We start from the raw sequence: 13,355 nt of genomic DNA, 5'->3' as shown, positions 1-13,355 counted from the left end.
TGGGAGACACACCAAACATGTGGAAGAAGGTGCTCTGGTCAGATGAAACCAAAATCGAACTTTTTGGCCACAATGCAAAACGATATGTTTGGCGTAAAAGCAACACAGCTCATCACCCTGAACACACCATCCCCACTGTCAAACATGGTGGTGGCAGCCTCATGGTTTGGGCCTGCTTTTCTTCAGCAGGGACAGGGAAGATGGTTAAAATTGATGGGAAGATGAATGGAGACATATACAGGACCATTCTGGAAGAAAACCTGTTGGAGTCTGCAAAAGACCTGAGACTGGGATGGAGATTTATCTTCCAACAGGACAATGATCCAAAACATAAAGCCAAATCTACAATGGAATGGTTGACAAATAAACGTATCCAGGTGTTAGAATGGCCAAGTCAAAGTCCAGACCTGAATCCAATGGAGAATCTGTGGGCAGAGCTGAAGACTGCTGTTCACAAACGCTCTCCATCCAACCTCACTGAGCTCGAGCTGTTTTGCAAGGAAGAATGGGCAAGAATTTCAGTCTCTCGATGTGCAAAACTGATAGAGACATACCCCAAACGACTTGCAGCTGTAATTGCAGCAACAGGTGGCGCTACAAAGTATTAATGCAAGGGGGCCGAATAATATTGCACGCCCCACTTTTCAGGTTTTTATTTGTTAAAAAGTTTAAATATCCAATAAATTTCGTTCCACTTCACGATTGTGTCCCACTTGTTGTTGATTCTTGACAAAAAATTAAAATTTTATATCTTTATGTTTGAAGCCTGAAATGTGGCGAAAGGTTGAAAAGTTCAAGGGGGCCGGATACTTTCACAAGGCACTGTAGCTGTCCACCTGTGCTGTGTAGATGGGCGTATTGTCTTGCAGCAACAGCACGGCAGCTTGAACTATTCTGGACAGTGATAAAACGCTTTACAGTTTACACCAAAATGGGAGTTATGCTCCTTGTTGCTGGGTGACACTGAAAACATTTTTGATGTGTCCTCGTATCTAGCTATCTTCAATAAAACCCCTCATTTTTAGAAAAAGAGCTTTAAAGATATATATTGTGAAATTCCACACATTGCTTTTGGAAACCATTACTTATGGATAAAAGTCAGTGTTTACTTATAGTAAGACCATTGTTTTTAATTATTTCCTTCAATTGTGTTCTTTTGTATCAAAGTCTAAAAGGGAAAGTATACTTTTTAACGCCTAATTGCATATTTCTGATGTTTTCAGGCCCCTTATTTAAAAGAAGACAGCTTGTATAGTCTTCCAAAATACCCCACAATCTTAACATTGAGCAATGCATAAACATAAGTTTTTGTTTTTAGTCCCTTAACCAGAAAAGCAAAATATTTTCTATTCAGTTTTGCCAGTCAGTTTTGATATTGCCAGTTTATAATATTTGCTAAATCATAGACTTATACAGGGAACTAACAGATAGTGTGATTTTTTTTTTCTCTTTTCTACAGACATGGAATAAAACCTAACTTCAGGAAACATGACATTCAGAAGGCAGAATCTTCCTAAATGGCCACACGCACCTCTTTCTGTCTGCTCAAAGCTGGACGCTTATGACCAAGATGCTAGTTTTGGTAACTCTGGAAAGTTTTTTGATTCACGTATTAATTTTAGAATAGAGGTAGTTAACAATTTTACTTGTAGAAGGAAATGTGATCATTCCAGTCCTAGTTATGGTTTGGAGACTCCCATAAAAAAGGCCTTGAACCAGGAGTTGTCCCCAGACCTTGGGTGTGTAGTGGACTACTGCAGCCATCTAACCAGATTGAAGCTGATGTCCCCTTCAACAGATTCTGTCCAGAACTGTCTGGACACAACTTGGGACAGCAGCTCTTCTACTACATTACTTCAACATGAACAGGTAGGTTGCCTCAGCTGTATTACTTAACCTGGTTCTGGTGATGTGGCTGAATGCACATGCAGTCATGTTTGTTTACCTACCTTGTCTTATGTATTTACACAAAAAAATCTCTGTGCTTTTTCAATGCAAAATTTGAATTGGTTGGTCAGTACATCCCCAGCAACAAGCAGAAAGCACGACCCCTTCGAGGGAAATACGTACAGGAAGATGGAAAACATGTGGAGAGTCAAAGGTACTGTAGTGATTGTCACCTGTAGAGGGAGCAGTGTGACCATATCATACACAATGTGAAAGTTTTGGTCATGGCTTAGTGGTTTTAAGAGCAGCCATATCTGCCCTTTAATACCGTTCATTTTTCTACCTGCCTACGTTTCTGTCATGTTAACTACAGAGGGTTTTACTTTCCTGAAATTCATAGATGGCTGAAGCATGACTAGTCCAGGTATCAGTGCATGTAGTTTGTAAAGTGTGTTTGTAAAGTGATATTACCTTTTTCAGGACTGTGATCTGGAACAGAGATGTTGACTGGGAGCACAGAAAAAATCAGTATGTTCGTTCAGTGACCCACGACATGACTGCGAGTCCAGCAGCAAATCATGGTAGGAACCTGGTGTCTAACAGAGGGATGGGGAACAACTTGACCTCTAAATAACTGATTCTTTTGGTTGTGTTTTATTTATGTTTTTCTTCCCTGACTTGTAGTTCATCATCATTAATATTCATTTAATGTTGTCTGCTGATTGATGCTGTTCTCTCCTGCCAAGATTTTCCCCATGAGGAATGAATGAAGTGTTTGATTGACTAATTGATTGATTGGAACCTGAGTGCTACAAGAAACAGTAGAGAACTACACTGAGAGAACCTTTTATGGGATTTTTCATTCTAATGCAGTGCTTAGATCACTGATGTGAGTGCAGGGATACAGAACATCAGACAAAGTGTACATCTTGGTAATTTAGATTTTTGGAACCATGAAATGCATTTCCTTGGTGTTGTCCCACATTGTTGTGGTTGTTAAGGACATTTTCCTTTCTCCCTACAGCAGATGTACATGTCTGGAACACCAGTGTAAATATTTGTTTCTTTTTGTGTTTTGTGAAGGTGTGATGTCTGAGCTGCTGAACCTGATGAGCCATGTGGCCGAGCAGACAACCGGCTCCAGTGGTACACAGTGGCAGCATCCATCTGACCTCACACGCAGGTATTTTGTCTTAATGGAAATGTTTTTGTAGGTAGAAGTTTGTCTTTTAAAGAGTGTTTTCAACCGACTCAAAACATACAACTCTGAATCTGTGCTCACTTTCAGAAATTACCAAAGATGGTTTGGTAAACAATCAGTGACGCTTCAAGAGTGGCAGTCCAAAAACTGTCGAACATACAAGCGATTTGCCAGCGTGCCAAAGATTTTCAAAAGGAATCAGTTTTCATAAATCAGGACTCATGGGTGGGCTAAATATCTTGCACTTTCTTTAGACAATTGTGTATGTACACACTGCCAGTCCTTATTATAATTTGAACATGCTTTGTATAAATGTTTAATGCTTTTTCTTTCTTTTTTGGTGTTTTATTTTGGGTTTGACTGGTGCTTTGTTTGTTCTTTAAACCCTGTATGGACCTTTTGATATGAAAATTTAGGTTTTCAAGAACTGCAGTAATTAGTCAGTTAGTTCAATTAATGCACCGTGATATGATCATCGGTTTGAAGTTTTAAGGCAAAAAACCTAATTCTGTTCTAACTCCAAGTATTTTCTGTTATCGTTTGTTTTCTTTAACCTTCTATGACAGTAAACTGATTATTTTTCAGTTGTCAACAAAATCCCCATCTTTGGCTTTGTAAAAAAAACAGTTAACATTTTTCACTGGTTTGTGACAACTTTTAGAATAAAGAATCGACTAAGCAAGAATATAATTGACATTGAAAATGATTATTAGTTACAGCACTAATGTTTTCAGAGGTTTTAAAGGAAATGATCAAACACACATTTTAAGCAGAGATGTCCTAATCAAATTATTTTCTATATATTTTTTTGCCCCTGATTCGAGTGTAATAGTCGGTATCTTCCAATCGGATCCCATTTTCCTCAATAATACACACAACCAGGCATCTGTCATACCTGGTTGCGCCACCATTTGCCTCTTACTGTTTAACACTGTGGCAAGCAGAAGAAGTGGTCGGTACGGACTTCAGACAGTTCCTTTTGAAAATCAGAAAACATTGTTGGATTTAAGCTAGTCAAGGCTTTAATTACACATAATGACCTCCAGCCAGAGCTCATGTATTAAAGACAGACTGCAACAGACCAGGACAACATTAATATGCTCCACTGACATATGTGACAGAGTTCCCTCTGCAGCCTGCCGCCTATGTTGTTGACCAAAACACCAATATCAGCACAGGGTACAGGTCCTGTGTCCTAAAGCTGTGTTCTCAATTAGTTATTATTTTTAAATCATGTTGCATTATAAACAAATAATTCAAAATTCTGCTCCTCTTCCATTTCAACACCTGACAGCTAACATAAACAAAGGCTCAGGTGTAGGATTGTGTCAATACTGATCATTTAAACACGCACTGATTGGCCCTATTCACAAACTTCAGGATCAGATTGGACCATCTCTAATTTTAAGCATATAAAAGGATTTGTTTTATAGTGTACCCATGCCTTTAAATTTATTCTAATCTAAAACATTTTTTGGTAAAGTCAGTGAATTTTTTTCATGTCTATTTTGCATGTGCACAAAAGCAAGAATGTGCACAGAACAAGGAATAGTATTGTCAGGATTCATTTGATCCCTTTTCCAGGGCTGCACACGAAAACTTGGTTTTCTTATATTTCTTTTTTCAGGTGAATGGTTAGGTGTAGAGCAATGCACAGTAATATGCATCTACAAGTTTAGTCGAGACTTGCTTACAAACCTTTCTGGATTTGTGCTGACATGCATTTCTGCTTCGGTAACCCAAGATGAGGAAAACTGATATATTTTTTATGACATGCCAGTCAACACAACTTTGAATTTGTGTGTTTTATATGTATGGAAAAAGGCAAATATTGTTTTGTGCAGCATTTTGTTTGGCTGGAGAAATGTTTCTGTTTATAGTGTCCTGGATAATATTCATTCTCACTAAAGATTCTTAATAATGGATTTTTGCTGATAAGCCAGGATTTTTGAACTATTTTTGGGTGATTGCCAGTACAGCTACATGCACTTCTTTCCACCTAATTGCTGAGCACATGTTCTCCTGAAGTGGAATTATACTGTGACTATTTTTTATCATGGTGACCCAGTGGCAGATGCTGTCAAAAAATCTCATACACACATACTGGGCATAATTAAACCGCTCCATTTTTTTATTTGAAACATTCCATACTTATTTTTACATACAAATGAATGTCTGTTTCATTCAAGCACTTACCAGATTAATTCACAACAGGCTGATTAAGTCCAGCAGCTCAAAATCGTCACCCAGCAGTGATTGGTCTGACAGAGCTGTATATTTAGCCGAAACACCTAAGAAGCCTCTGTAAAATTTTTCTAATGCTTCGGATAAAACTGAAACTCTGCATTCAGAAGAAGGATTACAGTCAAAAATAATTATTGAGGGTAAGATATGACGCCTTATTAGTGCTTGTCTATTAACTCGTTGCCAGAAGAGGGAGACAAAGATGTGCACATGTTGAAGTAACATTTTCAAAAATCTAAACTTTTAGCATGGCACGCTTTATCTGCTCATCAGTGTTTGTTTGGGAATGATGCCGATATTTAGTTTAACGCCTTAATCGCCCGATATAGAAAATGATTCTGACATCATTGTACATCTCTAATTACCACAAATCTATGCAGATCATGTACTTCATTTAGAATAAATGCTTACCAGCAAAACTCTTCACATTAGTGTCTCTTGATGGTATTTACAACCTAGAAACCCAGGATGTGACCGCCACATTTAAACATGGCACTCAAGAAGTGCATTTAACTCCGATACTGTCCCAGTATGTAGGATGCATCAGAATCGCTCTAGATTTTCATCACATCAGAGTGAAATTAGTGTTACTGATATTCTCTGTGATAAATACCGATAAACTAATGGGTTTTCAAAGCTGTTTTATTAGCTGCAGTACCAGCAGTGCAACACTCAGCAGATAATCAGAACCAGTCCTTAAAACATATTCATGCACAGCAACACAACGCAAATGTTTTCACTACATAACGCCGTGGCTTTGTTCAGAAGCTCCTCCAGAGCAGGTTAGCTGTGCAGCATCAGTTACCATGGTGATGTAGCAGGTTTAAAGAGAGCCACCTTTGTGACGTTGAGAGCTCTGGCTTTAGGCTCAACATACCTCAATAACCCATTAATCTCACTTCATGGTGCACCTTTCAGAATCTGCAGCTTCAAGGTGAAAATGCTCAGCCAGTGTTGACTGTTTACTTAGATGATGATGTATCTTGTAAAAACATCATACGGACATGTTAACAAAACGGGATTTTCACTGGAGGGATTTCAAATAATATTGTTTGTGTGAACTGTCCCTTTAATCGCTGAGCAGCACTGACCACAGTGTCCTCTCAGTTGCTTGGAGGATTCTCTGCAGTGTGCTCTCATTAAACCCTGTATCATTGTTGGGAAAGTGTCAAAGACACTGAGCAGAGAACCGAGTCCCTAGAGTCAGAGTGAGGATGTATTTTTGTGCCAGAGCTGCTTATGAAGTACTCAGAATAATGTTTGGGCTGTTCAATTCACTCTACAGTCCTGTGTAAATGTTTGGTGAACAGTGCTGTAACTCTGTCAGCTTTGTTCTGACTCTACCATGCAGCCTCTGAGTGCTTTGCACAGGTACAGGCAGAGATGTGACCCCAGAGGGCCCAAATACAGGGAACTTATCTGCACAGGTCTTCACTGAATAATGCAAGCTGTTAAAGTAATCCTGTCTGTACAGACAGTAGGGCAGCCTGTCCCTGCCCAGCCAACCAGAAGGCAGAGGTGTATGGGTGTCAGGGAAGGCCTCGTGACACACGCTGTGCAGACTGCAGGGCACGTGTGCAGCCACCACACCTCTCTACACCTAACTGTGTTTTTGTTTTCCCCCTCTGGAGTCATGAGCAGGAGACTTTGCAGCGATGGAGCTTTTTTGTTTACTTGACGTTCCTCTCAGTTCTCCTGCTGCTGTGTTGAATGTTGTCAAAACAGGCTGCACTACCGAGAACAAAGGGCAGAATCCATGCGTGTCAGCTATATTATCTCCCCAGTCTCATTTCGCCTGCTCAGCCAATCAGTCGAGACAACGATTGCACTTATATTGATGCATACACAAACAAACGCAATCTAACGTTGGACTTGCGTAAGCTTCAAGTGATTTGTTGTTTTGCTACTTAAGTCTCATTGATTTCTAAGTCATTACAAATTCATGCGTGCTTTTTTCCCCCCACGTAAGTTGCTGACGCCGTGGTAAATGCATTTCCTGGAACCATGTTGTTGGGTGAATTTTTCAGGAGGACGTCTTCCTCAGTAAAACTTTGATTCTTCACCACTAACAGTAGAAGGGAGTTGTTGGTCTTCTCTATTTTTTGATGGAGAAAACGTGTGAAAGTAGAACCCTTGTGGAGTTTGAGCTTCCCATGTATTATTCACCAAAGGAAAAAAAACCTTCTTGGGTTTTGTAGAACAATTCCTCAAAAAATAGTTTACCACCCAGACTTTTCTTGCCCAGAAAGCTTCATATAATCTTTGTTTTAAATGCCATTGTTTAACCTTATTTTTCCCAATTAAGAGCAAACATAGACTTTGTTTTTGGAAAATATCAGATATTTTTATTTTATTTAAGCATACACAAGTAAGCATACACCATATTCTCCATAAATGAAGTTGTGTAACCTTGTGCATAATAGTTGAACCATGCTAGCCCTCATTAAGCAATGACTGCTGTACACTTCATACGATGAATATAAACAAGATGACACTAATAAAGCAGTTCATTTCTCTAAACCATGCTTTGTTGGAGCTCGTTCCTATATTTCAAGAGCCCCAAAATGAAATAGTCAAACTTCTCTGTATTGTCACAATGTTTCAGTTCAGTTTTCAGGCATGTTTCTAGACTAGTACAAAATACACATTGTGTAAGTTGTTTGGAAAAAAACAGTGTCTCTTTACTGACCTGGTGTCTTGTCACAAAATAGTCCATTGCTGCAACCAAGCATGTTTTTCAGGCATTGTATCGTACATACAGTAGCATGAGAAAATATCTTGGGCCTGTCACACTGAAACAAAGTCCTCAGTGAGATGTTAAGAGTGGTTTGACACCACAGGGATCAAGTGGAATGTTGAGTTCTTACAGTCGTCACCATTTGTCGAGTGCGATTAAGGAAACAGATTTTTCATCTGCCTTTGACAGGTGTATGCTTAACTTCCTCTAACAGGACGCATCAAGCATTAGGTGCTGGATGTCCTGACACTTACAAGCAGCTTGAATCCAAACCATCAGTTTGTTTCTTTAGCAGCAGAGACAGTCCTTGAGTGGCTGACTGAACAAACTGCACTGCACCACCAGGTATGAAATGATTCAGGCTAATTAGATTCCCAGATGTCTTCCACTAATTGACCCGATGTGTTAGACTGCTGCGTCGTTGTTAAACATGGTTAAACCCACTTGTATGTAAAATCAAATGATGTTCCACAGCTTTTACCATCAGACTGAGGCCGCTGGATTCTCATTTCTGTATGGGAGAGTTCACTCAAACACACTGCTGAAGCCACAGCCCTTAAAGGAATAGCTCAACACTTTAGGAAATCCACTCGACAACTTTCTTGGTCAGAAAAGAAGACTGATACCACTCTCATGCACAGGGTTTGTCCTGCAAAGGGGAATTTTCAGCAGCCCCTAAAGAGACGACAATTTTGAGAAACTTTTGTATGTTTAATGAATTTGTTTACTGAAATTTTATTTACTCAAGCATACTAGAATTTTTTATTTATCAGATGATAAGGGCATAGATATCTCTCAAGTAAGGTGACAAAGATTCATTGTACTGTATGTTGACTGATCATACCGTTGTGTGTAGTCACCTATAAAAGGCCCATTCTCAGACATGAAAAATTTTCATTTATGTTGTGTTGCTTGAGAAAGCAGCAGTTTAGCGCAGCTTCTAGGGGGACCGCTGCCCTGACTCAGTAGGATTCAGAATCTCAGTTTCCAGTCTTTATGCTAGAGAGAGCTAAGTTCTTTTTAACTTTACAGATATGAGAGAGGTATTGATCTTCTCATCTAAACGTGAAAAAAGAGATTCTGTGTATTTTCCAAAATGTTAGACTGTTCATTTAACAGTTAAGTTGGACAACAACCTACCACAAAAATGATGCTCACAATAGCCTTACATTTATATCAGTAAGAGGGAATACATTATTTACATTGGCAACACAAAGGAGTGCACTATCATCTGGACAGCAGACAGCTTCCAAAGGTAACCTCTTAGGCTGTTAACTGAAGTTTCGATTATTTACGCAACTAAGAAAAGCAGTAGAAAAGTAAATATAAAATGACTACTGGAAATACCAAAGAGAAATATAGTGCTGGAAAACTAAAGACAGTTCAAAGAAGTCATCTAGGGAGACAATCAACATTATCCATTGCTGTGGGGATAGATGCCTATCGATTGAAGAGCCCGCTACCAGGCCAGTGTTTCTGGGGAGAAATGGATTCAGCCTTCAGTCGCAGAACATTTCCTGCGCAGTGCTGATCACTCTGCAGCAGGACACCGTATCGAGATTTCACCAAGTTTGTCCTGACAACAGCTGAACGGCTGTGTTAATCAGTCACATGGGGCCCAGGCAAGTGTCTGTCCAGCGCTCTGACTTTACTTGAAACCCACTCCTGCCTCTGACACGAATCAGTGCTTATTGGAGGAGCACAATCTTGAGCTTTTCCACTCTTAATAAGAGTGGAAGTAGAGAGGGAGGGAGGAGGGGAGGTAGGGAGTGATAAAAGCCTGCCATTGCATTAGTCATCATTCTCTCTACTCCGCTCAACCGTAGCCTTCATTGCTCTCTCTTAACCGCCTCTCTTTTTCACCGTACTCAAGGCTACAGGAGCTGTGACCTGTTATGTTTGTGTGCACACATGTATTCGTCTGTTTACAATAAAAGACTAGTCAGTGAATTGCAGATTCTGAAGGTGTTTGTCATCCTGCCCGGCAATACACATTTCCAGCGGCTGAATGGACCTCAACTATTATGTTTGGGTGATTATTTCAAATACCATGGGTGTTTCTGTTATTTTTTCTTTTATAACAGTTTTCCTCGTCAAAAAGAGTCTTTTCTTACTGCACATAAACAACACAATGATATAGTATAATAGAAATGCATAACAGTAGAGGAGGGCTATGAAAAAGCTCTTCAATAACAGGACTTTAACAGCGGTGTATTAACAGAAGAAATCTCACCTATTTTCACCAGTTGCAGTACCTTCTTACAATAGGAGACTACATTTTCCACATTAGTCTTGTCACGTTTCATTAAAGGCTCTCTAGAGTGACACCATCAAACAAGAATGTAATATAAAATGTATTTACACATTAAATTTCAGTCACTTCTTCCAGGTTTTCAGCTCAGACTACACAACATCAATCTGTAGTGTATCCTTTTACTTTGCACACACATTAAATACTGGGTGAAAAGTAAATAATATGACACAAATGTGAGATACAGGGCCTTCATTCTTAATAGATAAATCATAAGGTAGAATAATTTTTAAGGCAGTACTACTGAGTTTGAATCAGCCCTCAAATACATCATTTACTCTCCAAGCACAAGTCCTTGATGCGCCATATGACAACAAGTGATCCCTTACTATATTTAGCCTCTTTAACTTAAAGATTCAACTCAAATGTTGACTTTGATTTGTGAAAGTCTTGATAGAAGCCCTTCTGTCTTGGTGGCATCTGTTCAGGATGCCATTAAGAAGTCTCAGGGTTGCAAGTTGGGCCCATTAAAAAAGTTTTTTTTTTTCCATGCAAGCCATCAGAAACCAAAGTTTTTACAACAGCGCTTGGGATTTTTGAGGTTTATTCCCTCATATTGGATGTGCAGTCCATTCATCTACCTGAACACTACATGCTGAGGGGTCGGCTTTCATTCAAAGATGCTACAGAGTTCGAGTCCTTGCTTCCACACTCTCTGAGGGCTGTTATTGCTGATATAAGGGATCTCTTCAGTGTCTCTGCACAGGCAGGTCCACTGCTCCATAGACATCCACAGAGTCCAGCCCCCTTTTAAAGTTCGGTAATTAGATGAATACACTCCATTATGGCAGTTCTGCTCCTCTCCAGAACACTTTGAAATTCATCACCCTCAAGGAGAAAGACACGAGGAAATACTAAAGGGCTCATCCTGGACGTGGAATGTTACATTTCTGAAATCTATAATAAAAGCATGAAAAAGTAAGAAAGTGACAGCAAATGTGACTGAGATGTTACTAAACCTGTCCTCTAATGGACTTTACACATTTTATGTATTCAAATCAGAGATGCCTTTCAAAGTGAGATAATGAGTTTCGTCTTTTCTGACAAGTTTGGGTGATTCAGCTCTGATGGTAAGCCGAGTGATCTCTCTAAAGCTGTTCTGGCGTCATCGCAGCACATCTTGGAAATGGCTCCTAAATTAGCCAGGTGGAGTCTGGACTCCCTGAGGGGGGAAAACAAGCTTGCCAGAATGAATACTTGTCCCACAGGACAGCAAAGAGTTTCTGTCCAAGGAAGGTCAACAAAACCAAAACGAACACCAGAACAACAAAACTGTACTGGTGGCAGCTTGTTTAAAAAGAAAGTTGAAAAAACGACTCCCTACCAACCTAGTGTCATTTACAAAGCCACAGAACACAGGTTGTTATGAAGAAAGTAAGGTATGGATGATGAGATTAAAGTAGAAGGGACTATTTCAACGTGCATCTTAGTGCCACCCAGAGAGAGGAAATGTCCTGGTTTGTGGTCACTGATAATGTACTGAAAGCGAAGGAAAGAGGTGACAGACTGTGTGTGTGTGTGTGTGTGTGTGAGAGAGAGAGAGAGAGAGAGAGAGAATGAAAAGGTCTCTGGCTCTGTTTATCGGCTTTGGTCCCTGGGGTTGATTTATCTGCAGTCTCTCCACTGCCGGACCCATTTGGCCCTAATCTCTGCTGCCCCATGGTACAGTAGTCATTGAGCATGGAGCAGTCACTCAACTCTCTCCACAGTCTCTCCACTGCTGACTCTGTTCTTAGACCAGCACCGGCCAGGCCGAGCCCGACCTCCGGAGTCCTGCAGCTTTGCTTCAGCACCAGGCCCCGTGCCAAAGGAGAATAGGTGCTGCCGAAGGGCCCAGAGTCCCAGCGTCATCCTGACAAGCAGATGGACTTAAAACGGGCCTGTTTGTTTGTGAGAACACAAAGTCTTTTGGATAAAGAGAAGACGTCCTGGCAGTCACACCTCAATGATGTTGACAGATGGCATCCTATTGTTGTTGTTGTTGTTCTTGGGGAACTGTAGGAGGAAAGAAGGAGATGACAGGTATGAAGAGGCTGGAGTACTCACAGGAATCGCACAATAAACTTCTTCAATGAGCATGAGGATGCCTCAGCACTGGGATGTTTTATTGATGCTTGTAATAAGAGAGTGAAAGGAATAAAGATTAGTTTTTCATTTTAGTTTTCTGTACATAAGGAATGAATATGGTATGGGGCTCTGTGCACTGATTGGAACAGAACCTATCAGAAGCCATGACTCTCGTGCTTTTGCCAGTTGATGCTGGATGCTGCATATTCATGCACATAATGGCGTCATGTTGGCGCTGTGTGGAAGTTTAGCTTGAAGCTGACGCTCAGATGACTCTATGGGAGCGCATGAAGTGTCAGTGGAAAAAGTCTAGAAGTGGCCGGGACAATTCACCTGCCCGGCGCCGCTGAGGGGGAGGCACCCAGGGAGAGGAGGAGGGGGGTGGGTTATACCTTACTGCGCAACAGCCCCCCCGTTGGGTGCTCAGGAGTGCTGCACTCTGAGGAGTTTTTGGCTTTGTCCTTGTTGTTATTGGGCTCGTTGTCTTTGATTATGTCATACTGGCGACAGAAGAGAGCGATCACACCTGGAGGGGGAGAGACAGAACACATTCATGATCAGACAGCTCTAGTTATCCTCTGAACACACATGAAAAGCCACAGCAGAATTTCCTGTTACTTTAAGTTAGATTCGAAAGAAACAACGAACACGAAGCCTGTCTGATGTTGCTTTACTGGGCAGGATTGTCCTTACCTGCCCACATGATAAGTACCACCACGATGATGATGAGCTCTCCTGCTCTCAGCTGAGTGGTCTGGCCCACTTCCTCCATTGTCACTTCGTCTGAAGGAGTCAAGAGGCAACAGTCAGTTAGTGGAAATGGATTAGCACTGCCCAATAGAGAACAAAAATCCATATTAAAACTGGAAAACATTAGAGGAATGAACGGTAGTTTTACAATCATTAAA

General features: G+C 40.6%; 1 protein-coding gene across 4 annotated transcripts in view; it reads right to left on the bottom strand.

Annotated features, from left to right (window-relative positions):
• Positions 1-5,956: 5,956 nt before the first annotated feature.
• The window catches only part of fndc5a (fibronectin type III domain containing 5a), a 53,092-nt gene continuing 45,693 nt past the window's right edge, over positions 5,957-13,355 (bottom strand). For 3 of the 4 annotated variants that reach the window (XM_022192428.2, XM_022192429.2, XM_051946537.1), the window contains 3 exons: positions 13,141-13,230; positions 12,840-12,973; positions 5,957-12,375 (listed from right to left, as the gene is read on the bottom strand). In XM_022192428.2, the coding sequence (XP_022048120.1) occupies positions 12,316-12,375; positions 12,840-12,973; positions 13,141-13,230 (284 nt within the window). In that variant the 3' untranslated portion in view covers positions 5,957-12,315. Of the gene's footprint in view, positions 12,376-12,780; positions 12,974-13,140; positions 13,231-13,355 lie in introns of all 4 variants that reach the window. The other variant, XR_002595616.2, reaches the window with a different exon arrangement.

The sequence above is a fragment of the Acanthochromis polyacanthus genome, chromosome 1 (genome assembly GCF_021347895.1).
Source record: "Acanthochromis polyacanthus isolate Apoly-LR-REF ecotype Palm Island chromosome 1, KAUST_Apoly_ChrSc, whole genome shotgun sequence".
Lineage (NCBI taxonomy): Eukaryota > Metazoa > Chordata > Actinopteri > Pomacentridae > Acanthochromis > Acanthochromis polyacanthus.
This window is presented reverse-complemented; position numbering and strand designations above follow the sequence as displayed.